This window comes from Lissotriton vulgaris, chromosome 1_1, assembly GCF_964263255.1.
Source record: "Lissotriton vulgaris chromosome 1_1, aLisVul1.2, whole genome shotgun sequence".
Classification (NCBI taxonomy): domain Eukaryota; kingdom Metazoa; phylum Chordata; class Amphibia; order Caudata; family Salamandridae; genus Lissotriton; species Lissotriton vulgaris.
This window is the reverse complement of record NC_141685.1, coordinates 933,349,497-933,368,427: the sequence shown is the minus strand read 5'-3', so window position 1 is coordinate 933,368,427 and position 18,931 is coordinate 933,349,497. Positions and strand designations below refer to the sequence as shown.

General features: G+C 46.4%; 1 protein-coding gene across 4 annotated transcripts in view; it reads right to left on the bottom strand.

The window, feature by feature from the left end:
* Positions 1-18,931, bottom strand: part of CD63 (CD63 molecule) — an 82,523-nt gene that overhangs the window by 28,941 nt on the left and 34,651 nt on the right. For all 4 annotated transcript variants that reach the window (XM_086959117.1, XM_086959118.1, XM_086959120.1 and 1 more), the window contains exon 2: positions 18,689-18,774. In XM_086959117.1, coding sequence (XP_086815243.1) covers positions 18,689-18,774 — 86 coding nt within the window. The remainder of the gene's footprint in view (positions 1-18,688; positions 18,775-18,931) is intronic.

The following is an 18,931-nucleotide window of genomic DNA, read 5'->3' as shown; positions in this document are numbered from 1 at the left end:
GCCTTTGTTTTTTTCAACAAAAAAGCTTCAGTCTCATACATAATACCAAAACAAAGCAGCTTTGGGTCAGGCTTCATCCATTGGTCTGCTAAATTGTTCACATGTTGCTTCCACCCACTCCAGCTCGTTTTACGGCGTAAAGGAGGAGTCCATTTGATACCTTGACTTTTAGGGACTGCACAGATCTTGTGCAGATAACAAAGAGTTCCTGTATCTTCTGTTACCAAGCTCTTTCAACGTGCTTTTTAAAATTAGGCTTCCATATGAAACTTTATTTTGGTGCACTGTGTGCCTAGCTTGAGGGTTATTTCCAGTCTCCTTTTAAGAACAAACCTACAAGCTGTTTGTGCGCAAATGATACTGTGGGTTTACCAAGACAGTGGCTTGCAGACCACCCAATCATTAACCATAGTTGGCTTTAATGCCACTCTGATATGCTTTCCTTATATTTCGATGGCACTGTGTTTGCCAAGACAGCTTGTATTTGCCACTCCCCTGGAATGGAATGGTTCCCCCATTCCTCTTAGGATTCTGTTTTGTGTGCTTTCTCCATCTTTCTGTTGTGTCTGGATTCCCTTCCAGAAGTGCCGGGACACCCCTTTGCTGGGGCATCTGTGCGCTATAGAAGTGTTATTAACATAACATAGGCTCTACCATCTGATTGCCTAGCTATCCTTCCACTGCTCACTTATGGAATGTTAAGTAGATTAAAATATACCTAGTGTATTTTCCTCCTTTCCTGTGTTCTCCAAATGCCCCCTCGAGTACCACGTTTCCCTTGTACACCTCTCGCTCCCCCACCCTTCTCGCTCTAACTTCTCACCAACTATGCACCTCAACCTTGAACAGCCAGCTCAATGGGAGAAAAATTTAAACTGAACCATGTTACACCTACGCCAGACCTATTGACTTTGCCAATGCTGGTTTGAAAGGTTGTCAAATCAAGGACGCCAGAAGATGGCCATCTCTAGAGCTCCAAGGACCGAGCATTGCAGTCCAAACAGACAACTGGTTACTGGCCCAGAAGTTTACAAGCACTGGCAAATTCAATCGGTGAAGTTTTAACACGCTAAAACCTGTATTTGTACATTACAGTGAGACAGAAGGAGCCACAAGGAATTACCAGACGGGGTTATAGTTGGAAAGTAGTCCCTCACGCAGCTCAATGAGAGCACTTGAGCAGAGTTAAAGAATACACTCTAGCTTTAATTAGGAGATTGAGGCCACGGACTTTCCTGCATAAGTATTGCTTTTTCTGAATTTGCCCCACTCCATCTGCCCTATAATCTACAGAGTGACAAAAAAAAAATGTTTAGAGCACAAACTGATCTAAAGTTTCAGTAAAATCGCTGCGACCTGTGCTGCCATGCAGGGGAAGGCTCTATGCGGAAAGGTGGACTTATCTTTCAGTTAGTTGCTACTATATTTGGGTGTTAAGCTGGCAAAACACTTGCCCCAACAGTAAATGTACTGCAAAATGTATCCTCCCCTGCCACAATTCCAGTGGCCCTGTCTACAGCTTTAGGCGAGATTACTTCCGCAGTGGGGCAGATTAAGAGGTGATTGACAGTCAAGCCAATGGTTAAAGGGGTGGATCCAAAGCTTAGTATGCATATAGGTCACAAAAACCAGACCTAAGAGGGTCGATACAGAGCAAGACATCCATGCCCAATGTCACATTACGTAGTACCATTTTACCACAAACTAATGAAGTATGTGCATCCATTCAATAAGTTCAGCAAACTGCTGAAAAAGAACCATTTAAGAGAATTACAAAAGTTAAATTAGGAAAGTATTTTACTTTGAATGGTGGGGGTTCTGTCATAAGTAGCATCTCATGGCCATTGGGCATCTAGCTAGTTTGGTGCAGTATGTTCAGGGATGTAGAAAAGGCCCAGGTCAGTTAGAAGGGTGCCCAGGGACACAATGCCCTACGTCATTTGAGATCCATTTTGTGGGGAGGCAGTCATTGGTGGGCATCAGATAGCATGTGGATATTGAAGAATTGAATAGATTGAGACCAGAGCTTCCTTAGACCTAGCCTAGATTATCAGTCACCCTAGCATGGTAGTGACCAGAAGAGTTCATAAAAAGGACATTGGAATGCTCTTAACATTGTCAAATACTATGGAAGCCTGACCCACTTGGAGATACGAGGTATGATGTGTAATCACCAGTTGCTAGAGGTGCCCCCTACAATTCAGTAGTCTGGTTATTCCCACCAATATCAGAACATGCACCATGGTGGGGACATATGGGCAGACTAGTGCATAAAATAATGTTAACAATGTATCCGGTTGAGGGATTTTACTGAGGCTTTTTTAGAAGCAGTAAAAACAGTTGAATGCTAGGCCATACAATGTGTAATGGGTCATTTTCAAGGTGTCAATATATACACACCTGGGACTCGGAAGCCCGCCCATTTCTTAGCATTTGTTGGCTTAATCACTCTTATTTGCAGCCTTGTAACTGGTCAGCACAAGCTGGCTTCACTTACTCAGGACATGGACCAAGAAATGATTGATAGCTCACAGGCGAGACAAGCTGATTTGCCAATGCTTGTTGGTATTGAACAGCATTTCCATCCTGAATTAATACGGTTTTTGGAATGTCCTCATCCTTTAGACTTGAACGGTGTTCCTTTGGCAGAGCGGATAGTCATTAGCTTAGGGGTCATGGAGGTGGCACAAATGTGAGGGATGAGATGGCATATACCATTCATGGACAGTCATGCAATGGGATTGAATTAAACTGGTCTGATGCCAGGTACAGTCCACTGGAATGAAAACTATCAAGGAACGATCAAGGGGACTAAAGGCAGATCGGAGAAAAAGCAGGTCTAGTGCTCATATCATATGCCGCAGAAGCTTTGATTTAGTGGGTAGGCTGGGCAGTGGCCATACCAGGGACTGGGATGACTCGTATTGGTGAGAAACATCCCGGCGGCTGAAATTACGCCCTTTATGAAGGAGGATTATGAAATACAATGCAAGCTAGCTACATGTCCACGCACAACTCATCTCCTGATTAATTTACCAAAAGTGGTCACAATTTGTAAATTCAAGAAGGGATTTTTTAATGACAGATACCCACACACTATATTTTTGATAGGTCTTCCAAAACGTTGCTTTACTACGTGTAATCACTTTGTTAATTTTACTAAACATTTGGCATCGTATATAGATAGTCCCTTCGCAAAGCACGCTAAACACATGTGACATTACCGGGGCAAGTCACATCACAGCTCAACTCCCACACACAAATCACAAGACCACAGGGCTGCAACGCGTAGGTTGAGCATGAGTCAAGAGAACAAAAAGCCACAATATGCAATACAAAAATAAAAAACACCAAACAAACAAGTTCAAAGCAAATATCTCCCTCCCACAATCCACCCATGTCCGGTAGGTATAATCTTTCTTAACCAAAGCCTCCCAGCCCATTTATTACCTTAAGTACAGGCCTGTAATCTTTTATCACCTCCTCTGACAGGAGCCAAGCTGGCATAGGCAGAAGGTGTTCATTCTCAGCCAAAGAGCTGGAACGCAACCAAGGAAGGAATGAAAACGCAAAGCACCTTAACAGAGGCAATTTTTCAAAGACGGAAGGATTGCGTTTTGTACAGGATGCAGTCTAAGAAAGGGAAAACAAATTCGCTCCCCAAAGTTGAACTAGTGGGTAAAACGCTCGCGCCCTTACAAAACAAATGTAGGGTTTGCCCAAATAGCTGTCTGGCAACTTTGAAGATTCCTTGTGCCTGGGGCCAATAAAACACTGGGCGAGTTAACATTGTTGCGCCCATGTGACTCAACAGGTGAAGTAGGAAGTTTTAGTCAGTCGTGACTGAAAGACAAGCATTGAAGCAACGTCATTAACCCGGCCTATTTGCTAGTGCCCTGGACACGCTCCGCTTCTGGACACCACAAGAGTAGGAGTGCGCGAAATTCTTGTCATTTGCTGAAACTCCAATAATTTTGCTTTTGCATAATTGCGCAAATATAAAACTGCCATTTGGGCTGTATTTTAGCATGAAATGTTACACAAAATGCGTAGAGATAAAAGTTCGTGCCAAAAAAAAATAAGGGAACAGCTGCTGTTACTTTGTATTTTCTGTAAATGTTCGTACCGCAAACGGCTCACGAATACATTTGGTGTAATGGCACAATTTCATGCAACTAAAGCCAATGGGGGAAAATTACGCCAATTACTCTGGCGTAACACAAACTTCACCCAGGGCTACATTAGACCACCTCCCCAAATTAGAGCGGGATCTTTCCATGAGCAACGGAACCCCAGAAACCACACGTCCTCAAATGGTTTACACACTGCAGCAGCCCCGAAGTCCAGGTACCCCATCTTCCATCTCTGAAGATTGAGACTTCTGGAGCCATCGTCTTCAACGCACTATACAGTGACGAAAGAGGACAACGCTCAAAATTTACATACAGACTAATTAGCACCTAGCGGACGCTCTGCGCTCATCGATAGCCCTCTACAGAAGAGGCTCACAGGAGCCCTCTGGAAGGGAGATGGCACCCGATTCTTGTCAGACTGGAGAAGTTTGGCCTTTCGCTCTTCCCAAGGAGACAGGCCTCTCGATCACACAACCGACAAAACTCCACACAACAGCTCCTGCAAGCCATCCTCGGACCCCACCACCTTGCAGGAGCCCACTCCCTCCATCTTCTCCACCGGGGGCGAGGGGCATGGGTCAGAATCTTCTACAGATCGCCAATACCTTTCCACCACGCGTCCCATGAAAGCGAGCACCAAGGATTTTATTCAGAGGGCACCCACTCTTTAACTGGCACATTGATTCCAAAGGGATTTACGAGTCAACTCCCTCCAACGGCTTCATCCCCCTTCCTCCAAAAATCACTTCTTCCAACAGCTGGCACGAGCCCTTAACTTCCTGCCAAGGGCAGGCCCAGACACCTCTACATTTTTTCCAGTAGAACTTCAGGCACCTTTCGCAAGCGCCTTAAGAAGGTTTCGAAATCCACCAGATTTGGAAATCTGTTGATCAGACAGATTACTGCTTCTCCTCCTCCGGTTACAACAGTTCGTGACTTGGTTTTCCGGAATACAGGGAGGCATCCTGGGACAACACGTACATGACTATGTCACACCAACCGAGGGCATTGAGAAAACCACCCAGAACCCCCCTCCCCATTTAAACAGGCATCTCGAAAACTGCACGGTCATGCACACCTACACATCGCAGCGTCTCAGAAACGGCGCAGATAAGTCAGGGGCGCAACTAGACTATTTTCTGGGGATTGGGGCCAAGACTCCCGGCCAGGACTGGCCACAGTACTGTTCGCACACGGTTCAACAGTCTGAGTGCCCCTCCCCATTTCCTCCTCCATGAATTCCCTCACTAGCACTCGCCAACAACGCACCTCATTTCTCTATAGCCCCTCTGAGAAACATCTAATTATTTCTATAGCTCTACTCATAACACACTTAGTTCTGTGATCTGTATGGTACACGTTCTTGGTAGCAGGCACATTAACCCTCTGCACTGTGGGTGACAGGTGTGCACATGTGAGTGCACGGTGAGCGATGCAACAGAGAGGAGTGACTTTAGGGTGAGTGAGGCGACATATCAATTTGGGTGTGGATGTAAATGCAGAATGCGACGAATGTATGGTTAGTGATGGGCTTGTTTGAGTGAGATTGCAGAGTGAGCAGTGAGGGGGGATAGGTGAGTAAAGTATCACAGGAGTGCGGGGTGAGCAGTGCGCTCGTGTAACTGTAGGGTGAGGTACAAGGTAAACAGCACAAGTGAATCGTGAGTGCAGAAAGAGCGGTGTGCTCATGTGCCCGCAAGGTAAGTGTAGGGAGAACAGTGAGAGTTCATGGTGAGTGGCAAAAGTGCAGTGTGGTCGGCGAGTGCAAGATTAGTGGTTGGTGTGAGTGCATGTGATCAGTGAGTACATTGTAATCCCTGTGAGTGCAGGGTGAGTGTAAACGGTGAGTGCCGCAAGAAGGAGGAGTAAGTTGTCTGAATGTAGGGTGCTTTCCCAGACACTTGGGAAGTAACTCCGCATGTTATTGAGAGCTGCCGTAGGGTTTGATACAAGTTAAACTATTGCTTTTATGGCATTATTCAGGATCAGGGCAGGTATGCCATAGCGGGCACCAGGCATTTTCAGTGGGCCGGAGGGTAGGGGCCTTTTTACAGCAGTACTGCAATATCGCCCCCTGTACCAAAAGCTGCTGCAGTGATATCCAAGCACCACCACCTCACGTGCCCACCCCCCAGCCCACAGTGGCCAGTCCATTTCTAAGGCTGGTTTGTGCTACCTGCCCAACCCTGTTCAGAGATTGAGGGTGCAGGAAATAAATGCTGTGCTCACCCTGAAACAAGCTTCCAGTCTTGCCAGCTCATTTTGATGTCTCCGGCTGTACAAATATAAGCAGTGACCTAAGCCTATTTTCAGCATTTGTGTATACTTGGAACAGCAATTTAAATAGAAAGCATTTTAAAGGGTGTTCTAGGGCTGCATAAATGATCCATGACGGATAAATATAGGGGGGGGAAGCCACAATACAAATTCAGATTGTTTATACCCCCATCATTGTCAAGGATAGGCCTTTGCAGGCTCTTTAAACAAATGTCTGGTATTTTCTATTGGCAACATTACTTTATATTCCTTTCCATGAAATGTATCACACTAGGGCAGTAAAAGTTTAATACAATCGTAAGGAATAGGAGGAGTGGGGGGCCCAGGGGGTACTGTAACCAGAAAAAAAGCAAGTCTGGTTAGCCAGTTTACCACGGTATGTTAAATGGTCTTTAAAGACCTGTGAAAAACTCGGGCATGCAGGAGAGAAGACTCCAGACACTGCCCAGCAGAGCCCCCAGCAGCTCGAGCTGCAGCAGCCCAGGCTGAAGACCGGGGTGGGGCATGAAGCCCTTTCACCTCTATGGGCATAGCTCGCCTGTAGTGGCTTCAGCAGCATCAGCCCTCTGAGGCTGCACACCCTTTGAGAGCTCAGCACCCATAGGTGGATAAGGGGCGCTTTGCTTCGATGCAGATTTAAGCTCCAGAGCGGTGGGTGGTCTCATGTCACTGGGGAACGGGGTGCTGTAGGTCTGACTCGAGGAGCACCGGCAGAGTTTTGTGGCGCAGTGCTGGACAGCGGGGAGTGCTGTAGGTATGCGGCTCCAGGTAAGAGCCGGCATGGGTGCCGTTTTAAGTATCTGGTTTACATGTGTGGAGCACAGCCGGCTTGCCGGAAGTTGCACAACTGTCCTCTTGCACGTCAGTGAACCGTGTGATACTCCAAGGGGATCACATTTCAGTCACATGACGCAACAGGGTGAGTGAGTCACGGGACATCCTATGATGTCAGCTGGGCAACAGTGCAGCATGGGCTGCCCCCAAACAAAACTTAAAGACATGCAGTGGATTAAAAAGTGATTACAAATACTTAAGAATACTGAGCCACGAGCTAATATAAAGGGAAGAATGCAGGAGGAGAGGGCAGATTGTATGGTGAGGGCCAACTATGTGGTGAGGGAGCACAAAAGGATCACTCGTTCCATAGTAAAATACCATCAACCAAAGTCACCAGCCAGCTCTATGACACGCATCATCAGGTTTTACCACAACGACAGTGTCCGCAGAAGGTGGCAAGATCACACAAATCTCCGCTTGTCACCCCTCCATGTGGTGCACCACAAGGACTGCTTTGGTCACTTCCACCCAGTCGGGAAGTTATCAGCTCAAAGTGGCCAACTACAACCTATTCACAGAACCGAGGTGATTGAACGGGTGGGCAATGACCTGAATTTCCAGCACCAAACCGGGACAGGGCCCACATTTTTGGCTAGCACTTCAAGTGGTTACACCCAAGAATCACCGAAATTATATATATTTTTTAACACTTTAATGGAAGTGTGGTAGTGGGAAATTGTGCCCAAAAATTCAATCCTAATGTCCAGAATTAATGTAGCCCAAAATGCATTCTCTGATTTATATGTGGGTTTATTGGAAGTAAATCCAAAGGAAATAAAGTGAAAAAACAGCAGACACCGGTTTGGCCTATGTGGCTAAATAGGCCATGGGCTCTCAAGGCTATAATCTTGAAGTCATGCGACATGCACATCATTGCTCTTGCAGTCACTGCAGGCCTTGTGAAATGGTGATTAACAGGCGAAACACGTGTCAGCGTTTTTTTCACTTTATTTCCTTTGGATTTGCTGTTTCAAATAAATTAACAAAGCCGAGATGCATTTGGGACTACATTAACACAGGACATTAGGATTGAATTTTTGGGCACATTTTCCTCTACCACACTTCAAACTATTCACAGAATCGACCTGAGAAAGGACCCGCTTCTCCAGCCTACTGTTTGGAGGAACCCCCACCGAGATCACAATCACACAGGTATGTGTTTGAAAAAAGTTTAAGCCCCAAACACGCCCCTCGAAACAAACAAAAAGGATCCCCACTGGTCTGACCTCTAGAGACAGAGCAAAGGACCACATGCAAGGCAGAAAGTTACAGGAACCAGGGGTCCGGTGCTGCATCAAGCACTGGGAAACCCTTTCCATGCGGAACATCTGCACCCCCATGATGCCCAGCGCCAAGAACTTAAATACTGCTCGAGATAGAACATCCCTCATTCCCCAACCCCTCATTCCCCAACCCCCATGAGATCCAAGAAGATCCCTCATTCCCCCAATCACATGAGATCCAAGACCATCTGGCTGAACCTCCACAGGCCCGCATTGGACTGTAGATGGCCACAGAAAATGGGTACTGCAGTGGAAGAAAGGGGATGCTAGGAACCTTCTCCAAGTAGTAAAACTGGACACTCAGGAGAAATAACTAAAAGGTCAACATAGTACAGGATGCATCCCTAGCCAGGAAAGCAGCAACATTCTCTCCAACAAATTACTCAGAGAACTTGGACAATGCCCATGCTCTGTTTAGACCCCGCCCTCCATCTTTTCGCTGCCTCCTGCCCCTCGGTAATTTACCAGAGTCCAAGACTTGTTGCACTGCACACCTCATGTAAATCTGTACATAACTACCTCAGGGAAGATTAAACTCTGAAATGCCCCATCCTTACAGCTCCCTTCCTCCACTACATCAGAACTTGTGCTCTAGCATTCGTAAAGTACCCTCACATTTGATGTAACTGGTTTTGGCTGCTTCTTGCTTTCATACCCCACAATATTTCATCTCCTCCTTTCTTACAGGAAACTTATTTTATTGTCTCTTTATTTACAAGTTTGTGCTGTTGTGCTTACTCTGTAAAGTGCTTGAGTCATGATCTTAAGTGCTATGTTACAATACTCGTTCACTAACTTGGGGAACTACAGTGCACCTACTCTGCCCTACCCTTGCTACTCCCTAATATCTACCTCAGAGGGTTGCGAGGATGAAAGTTCTATCGGATTCAGAACATTATATACACCTTATTTATGCTTTATGTAACTGGCACTTGTTGCTACTTTGCCTACATATTCCGCCGTAGGCCATTTGCCCTTTTTTACAGTTACTATACATTTTCATCCATGCACGTCATGTGCTTGCTCTGTAAAGCACTCTGATACCTTTGTCTAGCTCGCGCTACAATACATACATCCTGCCAAAAAACCAACTTTTAATAGGACGTACAACGGGAGCAGGGCACAGACGCTAGAGGGGGCGACCCATTTGGAAGGTTAGGTATAGAAAAAGACAACATGGGCAAGGCCGGAATTAAGTAAGACCCAAATATCTGCTATAGGAAATCAACTAGGACTAAACAGGGCTGTGGGTTGAAGGATCTGTCTCTACAACAGTCCGTTTCAAGGAAAGCATGCTCAACAGCTAACACGTACGGCAAATTAACCCCCGGGAGAGGAAACCACAGGGCGGAGGTATGGAGACTCAAGTAAACAGACCTTCTGTACAGTGCTCAAGGAAACCACATTTCACAAGTGATTCCGGTGCTGCACAAGACCACGCCCTCCAAGCAACCATTCCACCAATTTCTGACCCACACCTAGTTTGGTTTTCAAAACTGAAGGACTGACATCAGCATAACTCAAAAGCACAACGTCGGTGACTGACAGTTGGCACGACTAATCGCAAAGCTCCTTTTGCTTCCGGAAAAATGGAAGCACGTGGTCAGAAGCGGTGGGGGCATGCCAAGATCTCATTTTCAGACATATATAAATAAGGGAACTACAACAATTCAGGGCGCATGCAGGCATGAGAAGTCGTCAGATCAGGTAATCTCAGATTAGAAATATCCAACACCTTGACAATCTCCACTCACTGAAGCGACAGGGTACTGAACAGGAAAAAAGTATAAAATGAACTAACAGTGATCGAGGGAAGACAACGGTTTTGTAGAGGTCACACGTGTGGGAAATTGCAGTCCAGACCTAGAGCAGACACAGGTTCACATCTCCAGCACATTACTTGGAAAAACACGTTCTGAGCATTGGGTACTCTACTTCCAGTCTGAATAGAGTCATCACCTCTGGGTAAGAAGACTTGAAATAAACACCAGGCAACAGAGCGATAACTGGACAAGGCAGCTCATGAAAGGGTTGTTTAAGCCGAGGTAAATACGAACCACACTACCCTCAGAAGAGAAGACACATCTATTATGAAAAGGGATTACGATTTAGTAGTATTGTATGTTGTCCTCCAAGACCACCACATTGTTTAAATTAGGCACCTACCACCAACCCCCCGCGAGTAGGTCAGCATTCATGTTCAGCCAGGCTCATCATCCAGGTGCACATCAAGAGCACTTACCATGATCAGCAGCTCACTGCCGCCCCTGCCTGTCAGAACCACAAGCTCAAGGAATTCCACTAACTGAAGAACCTCCCCCTGTGGATGGTGTCAGACATGTGGGGTGTCTACAGCCAGACCCCCCATCAAAACCACGGCATGGGGGGGAGGGGGGGGGGGACAGCGTTCCAGACTCCTAGACTACCACTTACGGATCTACGTTGCTCTTTGATAACTAGAGGGAAACATTAGATTCCGTCTCCGCCAGTACACACTGTTACTCCTGGAGGCACCAACATGCTGATCCTCAGGTTTAAACAAAATATCATCCCAGGAAATCGAGATGGTAAAGCAAGCACCACTGAAGCCGCAGAGTAAAGGTGCCAGCTACCAAACTGGTCGAGATACAGGTCTCCAATCATTTAAAGCAGTACAGAGTTCTTTCGATCTCAATCCAGTCATCTTGTGATCCATGAAGCTTTAACAGAGACTGATAATATCACACAACACTGTTCATGGGCAAGGCTGCTCATTGGCCAGCGGTCTAGACTAGGATTCACACTAGCCACCCCTCAACAAAATATGAGACAAGAGCGCAGAGCAAGCTGCCAAGACGTGCAACGGGTTTCAGTCAGTCTTCAATGCACGACCAGCTGCATTATTTCTGTTACAGATGGATAATGGAGCTAGTACACGTCTGAAACCATCTTTAAAGCCAATAGTGAAATAGAATGCGCAGAAATAGTCATAACAAAACTCGGGTCTGCATTTTAAAGTCATCTGAAAAGTCAGGTAAAAACTATAGAAGAAAGTGGGGTAGGAGCTGTAGAAGGGATATCCCTTGCACCAGTCTGATGCAGTGAAAGCTTCGGATACCATGACACTGGTATGACCACAGCAGCATAAACTGAAATTAGGGATCCCACAGAGGCAATCGATTCCTTCGCACTTTACCCCAGGACTGCAGATTATTCCACCAAGAAGCCCACATACCCCAAGGTCACATCTATTACTATGTCACCACTAGCTTCAAAGAGCAAAACCAGCATGCTTGTGCCATTTCAGGTGGCTCTGGCTGCCAGTGGTAGAAGGGATACTTGGGAAGCAAGCTGTTCACAGGAAAACAGAACATTTTACACGACAGCTTCGCCAAGATTATTGCAGAAGCAGCATCTTCATCTGCAGAGTCAAGGCGCATGCAAAGGGGGTGGGGGGGGGGGGGGAATGCATATTAGTAAACTTCAACAACAAGAGGGCTCATTGTAGGATGAAGGGCTACCTGATCAAATGTCAAGGCCTGGTAACAATAGAATTTAAGGACAAACATTCCATTGGTTTAAAATGCCACCCAGCCAATCAGCACCCTCCAGAGAAGACTGCGGTCAAGCCACATGATTTTTACCACCCTACTCGGTCGGGCATGAGAGCCTCATACTCCATGGAATCGGCCCTTCTGCTAGCCACTGAAACACTAAGAAAAAAGTGCAGATGTCAGACCAACTTCTGCATTGGTCCTCTTGGACCAAAGCGTGGCGTTCAACAGTCTTGCATAGCCTCCTCCTTCAAAGACTTAGTCAACGCGATGTTGAAGGAAGTTCTTTCGATGGATACACTTTTATATTCATGAGTGGAGCTTTCAGGTCTCCCAGAGCCCTTTCATACCAAAAAGGATGCCTTAATGGCAAAGTTCCACAGGGCTCTATTTTAAGCCCCATTTTGTTAAATATTTATATTGGACCCCTTGCGGGTATTGTGGAAAGACTGACAATTGTCATAAGCAGATGACAGCTTATGGTCACAAGATCCGGAAGCCTCAGCCATCCATTTCTCCTGATGCCTAGAAGAGCTAGGCACTTGGATGGCCAACCACTGCGTTAAATTTAATGCCAACCAAACAGATGTACTGATTGTAGGGAAATGGCCCCCTATCTGGACCTACACCTGGTGGCCTGTCTCCCCAGTACAAACTCCTGCTCTCAAAGCAGTAACCAAAAATCTTGGTGTCTGGTTCAACTCAGAACTCTCCTTAGACAGTCAAGTCAGGAGAGGAAGCGTAGCCGATAAGAGTTTTTGAATCCTTAAAATCTTATCGATCTCCCCGTAGCAGCCAGAAAGACTATTGTGCATGCTCTGGTCACGTCTCAACTGGACTCTGTAATGTCCAATATTTGGGGGCAGCCAAGGAAAGTCCAACCAGGCTCACACGCATTAAGAATGCCATAGCACACCTTTGTCTCCCGGAAGAAACTCAGATCCTAAAGCTTGGAATACTCTCCATTGGCTGCCTGTCGAGAGAAGAATTAAATGTGCTTCTGCCACATAATTTGGTGGAATAGGAGCCCCAGCTATCTTCGACCCTTTATCAGGCCTTTTATTCCTTTCTGCACCCTCAGATCAAGTGGATCCTTTCAGGTTAAGGTTCCCAAAACTCAAAGCGAGAATGAGTGCTCGCTCCTTCAGTTACCTTGCAGCAAAAATCTGGAATTCTCTACCCTTGATTTAGAGATCTGACTCTGCAGAACATAATTTCCGCAAACAGAAAACTTATTATTCACAGCATAACTACCATTTCTTTGTAACTAGCTTTGGGTCTGATCTAGTTCTAGGTGAGATTCTTGCACGGGGACAGTGTGTAACCAGGTGCTTTATAAATGACATTTGATTGGACTGATTTGAGGATTTTGTTTTCAAGGGCCGAGCAGTAAACCGTTCCTATGTTTTCAGCAAAGCCTGCACTTCAGCCCCTTAAGTGGTTAGAGGGGGAGGGGGCGCAGATGAGCTCATGTGACCAGTGCTGGTAGCAAAGCACATGTGGAAACAGTCATGGGTTTACCCCTGGCATCTTAATTTCCAGTTTAGCCTTAGCACATCACATGCTCAAGCCTAGGGTTGGTGAGATGAGCACACTCAAGAATGCGGGCTTTGGAGGAGGGGCGAGGGAGACCAGTTTTTTGTGCTGCAGTTTAAAGCAGCCTCTTGGCCACAAATTTAGGGCGGGATTAAAAAGAATTGATAAGCCACAAATAACACGCAAGTTGAGACCAGTACGTGGACACCAAAGTCAAAAGTTTTTTTTTTAGATGGGGTAGTAAAGGATTTATTTTACAGAAAGGGAACACGATATTCCCAACAAGCTTTAATGCAGGCATCAGCGCAGAGGAGTCTTGCAGACCACAGCCAGTCCCCATACCAAAGTACCACTGACAATCCGTTTCAGACCCAGCTGCTCCTCAGCCTTAAGAAATGTGAATTTCAAGTGTGTTGGAAATAAATACCAGGTAAGTCTCACTGGCATGTGGCCTGTCGAGCAGGGAGAGGCTTTACAGAGCCGGCATGGCCGACAGTAGGTGTTTTAGTCCTAGCCTTTATAATAGTCTTATTTACAGAGCTCTGCTAAGCTACTGAGGCTTTTACCCCCTGCCTGCAGACACAAATTTAAAGTGTAATCAAATTAGTTTGAGTCATCATTACTGACCATGTCTGAGGCGAGAGATCACTCGGCAGTGCAAGGTCCTCCTCAACTGAGGAGGAACGGCAGAGGAGAGTAAAGGTCAAGAGGACACTTGTCGCAAATATGAGAAAAGGCACAAATGCCAGAGATACCACTGGACGAAGCTCGTGGGCATACAAGGAGTTTAGCTCCCATTTGTACACAACATAGCTACTGTGTCTGTCAGCGGTTGTCAGGGCCATCCTGTTAGATCAGCCAGAGGCATTTTATTGCGTGAAAGGTGCCCTGCCAGACCTCATGCTGATGTACTAGCTGAGAAAGTTCATTTTTTTTTATTTTAAACCGATGTTATTTCCCTTTACTGAAAGTAGAAACTGAACAGAAGTGTTAGGAGGGCAGGAGACTGCCTCTTGATGCAACTTGTGAAAGCGTCTGGGGAGATTGAGCAACACCAAAAGCTCTACGTCTCACCAGCATGTGCAGGGTGCCAGCCAGGCCACAGCCATGCTTTGGTTTACCACACTGACGTAGTTCCACCTTTCAAAGCTTCAGAGTGGATTGGGGTGCAAAGCCTGGCACAAAAACTGAGGCTTCTTCGACCCTGCAGGAGCAGGCAATGTCTGGGCCTTTACCAAGTGTGGAGTATCTGCCCCGGCTTCCATCCTGGATTACTCCTCCCATACTTTCAACTTTCCTCCCTCAGGTGAGTTTGTACATCAGTGAGCACAGTACACGCCCTGCTCTTATCAAGGGCCTCCTTTCCCGCTGCCAATCTTATTGCAGCCACCATTTTACAAGAGTGTTCCTGCTTTGCGCATTTTCACACACGGATTACTCCGCCTTTTGTAATCACCAACCCTTTGAGTAAGGGCACAGCACCCCTCTTCTCCGGTTGACACGATGCAGCCACCTGTGTCATAGTCCCCACATCCCAGTATACCCCACCTGCCCTAACTAGATAACCTATAACCTCAGTGGCTTAAAAGCCCCCACCCCCGCCAATGGTTTGTTAACTTCCGGGTTGGCCTTGCATATTATATATAGCCTGGTTGCTTTAAAAGTACAAGAAAGCCAACTCAATGTAAACTGCGTATCCTCCACCGCACAAACACTGAAACCCTGCACCCCAAGACAAGAGTACTTATCTAGTCACGGACAAACCAAAAAGCACCCCACAGGCTCAGAACAACCCACAGCACTTGCAACCACACACCGCATGGTGTAGCCTGCTTCGCATGCAGGGCGAACGCTTCACCACCACATAGGACTCGTAGCACTTTAAATGTTGCAATACATATCGCCAAAAATCCTATAAGAATCAGCCCTGTCGGCTTAGGTTAGGTGGAGGAAACCTGCCCAGTGAAACCCTGGTGCCGACCAGATCAGATACCGGGAAAGGCTTCTCTACACTTCCTGCTTCACTCCCTCCTCCGAGAGGGATTTACAGTCGGCTGCCAGGTAGGTTGTTTGCACAACAGGCAAACCTCACTGCTGTCCTTTTACAGCTTCCCTGGCTTGTCCCATCATATCTGCGCAGCTTACAGGACACCTCAAAACTAGCACGGTAAACAATGAGCATTAAATAATCTGCACACTTAAATAGCGCATGGGTGCGCAGGGAGTGCCGAGTGGAATTTACGTGAATTGATTGCAGAGTTCAGTAGTTCTAGGCCTTCCATAGTTTTAATAATGCGAGTTGCACTTCACAAAAACACTTAGTTAAGGCACGTCATTTTCGTCTATTAGGCAAAAAGTAGTTCATCAGTCAGTACCGCACCCTATTATCGGTTTTAGGAACGCACTTAAACTACTAAAATAACGTTATCCCAAAGGCTCTTGTGCGATGGCATCAAACTTCAACGTAGCAAGACAGCTGGTGCTTCATAAGAAGTTGCCACTCTGGGTCACGCAGTGTACCATGGGTAAGGCCTCTGCCCGCACTGGTTCCATCAAACCAAGGATGGCTTCCGACTCAACCAGATCCTGCTACACTTGCAAAGAGGGCAATTTCAGGAGAAACAAATAAAAGGATGATGAATTTGTTAAATACTTGCAGCTGTCCCTTCATCCAGCATTAAGGGTAGAAAGAAGGGCAGGCCTTCAAATGGAACGAGGAAGCACTTAGCTGCCATCCGGGACTGTCAGCTGGGGCTTGTACCCCACACCAGCAGCATCAGTAAGTGCCAAAGCCCCAAGGGTATCCTTTAGAGAGCAACACTACAGGTAATAGAGATACATTTGAACACCTTAACTGCTGGGGCTTTCCCTCCCAGTGGAGCCCTTTTTTTGGTTATTCAAGGTAGTTTGGCTTCGGTCTCCATAACTTTTTCCAAATCTGGTATCCACAAAAAAAAAAAAAACACAACTACTCATTGGCACTCCCCAGACACCCTCATTAGGAGCACAATACTGCTGCTCTCACGTTAATCACGGCTGTTGAAAAAATAATTCCCTTCGCCGAGTGTAAATGCATTCTACACTTTGACAGTAGTTCTCTTCACTTCCAGGGTCTGCAATGTAGTAAAGTGTGCTTGGGGAGGCCAAAGAGAAAAGTATGAACAGTTTTGCTTTTAAACAGTGTTTATATTGTATACTGGCCAATGTCCAGCAGTGCCTCAAAAAGGAGGGACCCAGGGAGAGCCGTGCGCGAGCCGGTCTCTCCCTGGGTTTGTTCGCGCGAGGACGACTGGGCGCAGGACAGGTGGTGTTCTCCTTGATTAGGAGAAAGGTTATATAAGGGGTCCAGGGCAGGTGGGAAAGGAACGCGCTAGTGGGAGGTTGGGGAGGAAGGTTCTTTTGCCCCACCCACCCTTCCCCTTTTTTCTCTAGGGTTTTTCCCCATTTTGCAGTCTTTTTCGGTACTGCTATGGCCTTGCCACTTTAGGACAGGTGTCTTGTTCTTTTGTAGGTGGTTTCTAGTTGGGGGTGGGCAGCCTGGAGCGGTTTGGTCCATCCTCAAAGGGCAGTTAAAGGAAATGAGGGGGTATTCAAGAGTTAGTTGTTTCTGGTTTGGGTTAGGTTAACTTGGTGGGGGGTTACTCCTAGGTAGGGATGCTTAGTCAAGCTGGAAGATTTGGATTTTATTAATTAAATAATGTGTTGGAAAGATGTTTGATGTACACACCTGTCTTAAATAAAGTGGCCTTTCTTGCTCTCAAAGAGGTGTGGACAGTGTTTTCTTGCGCGATGAAGTTTTGTAAAAATCATGACAAAGCAAGCATTGACGAAGCCAAAATGTCGGTTATAAACAAACCTATTGGCTTTGCCAATAGGCATATGGGTACATTTACTCCGACAGGACCAGCCCACCTCAAACAGACCCTTTGGTTTTTTTCTGCTTGATGAAACTGTAAAGGGAGAAGGGGGGGGGGGGGGGGGGGGACTGCACCCTTGATATGTGCCACTGTATCAAAAGACTGCATACTTTAGAAGTAGTAGTATACATGCAGTGTTTAAAACAAGATTATAGTTTGTGATTTAACAGTTTATAACATTTCCATGAAAGTATGTTAAGTGTTTTTTTAGGTTGTGTATGATCATGAGAGGAGAAAACTTTCACTCCAAGGCGAAAGGGGGTCAAGAAGTGGCGTTGGCAACCCCAGCAATAAACAAGGTTCCTTGGAAGGCAGGATGTGAAAACTTGATACTCCCAAAAATGTCCTCGATACTAGCCTGGTCAGTGGTTTCGCAGGGCAAGAGAAGGAGGAAGACAATGGAAACATTTGCCTCTACACCCAAAAAAATGTGCAATGTCCCGTATGCCGGGAAGCGAGCTCTCAGAGACGACTTCCGCAGAAGGGGGAATTGCATACTCCATTTTGTAGTCGGGCTGAGTCACACCAGGTGTGAGGCTTCGCTATTCCAAGCCAGCCCCCCAAAAATGCTTAGTCAGGCAGAGGGCCTCTTTCCGCGGTACTTTCCCTGTGCACGGAAAATCCCAGGTTGACGTGGAAGTGGTGGGTGGAGTCGGTACGACCAAGAAACCTATCGTTAAATTATATGAAATTAAATCTCATAGATTCGACGTTGACATGAGCGACATGGACTTCACTGCTTGTGGTCGATGAACCCAGGCCTACTCGAAATGGGGGGCGGCACAGAACCTAAACCATACATTTCCAGGCCAATCGGTAATTGCTTTCAGATTAAGTTAACCAGAATAGTCACGTTAAATTAACTTTACATTCTCTAGTATTTCAGTAACATGTACGCTATATACCAGTAGCGGCAAAGTCAATATAAAGCACAATATATACGGCACACGGTCGCGACAAATGATTCTTCGCATTAGTCACAAGTTTGGCACCCAAAAATGCTATTTGGGACGTTCCGGGCGGCGGGGGTGGGGGGATGGACCCGCCCAGGCTCAACCCGAGCTTTGCCCTAGTCACATATACAGACGTCCCCTTCGCACCTGCACAGACACCCTACAGTTCCATACAACCCCTTTCGAAACCCCCATTGTCCTAAATACAATTTAACTTACCCAAAACAAGAAGTTAAAGATGAACACCAAGTATTTGACGCACTTCATGCCCCCGGAAACGGCCATTTTCGATCCTTCTTTCGCCCCTGTAAGAAGAATAAAAAATCATAGTACGGAAAAAAAAACCACAGATTCAAAGCCGCCCCCGTGACACCACTACACACCTCGATGGTTGAGAAAGAACAGGTAAGGAAAGATTGTAGACGTAAATCAGGGACACACGGACATTCCCCTTGCCTGCCC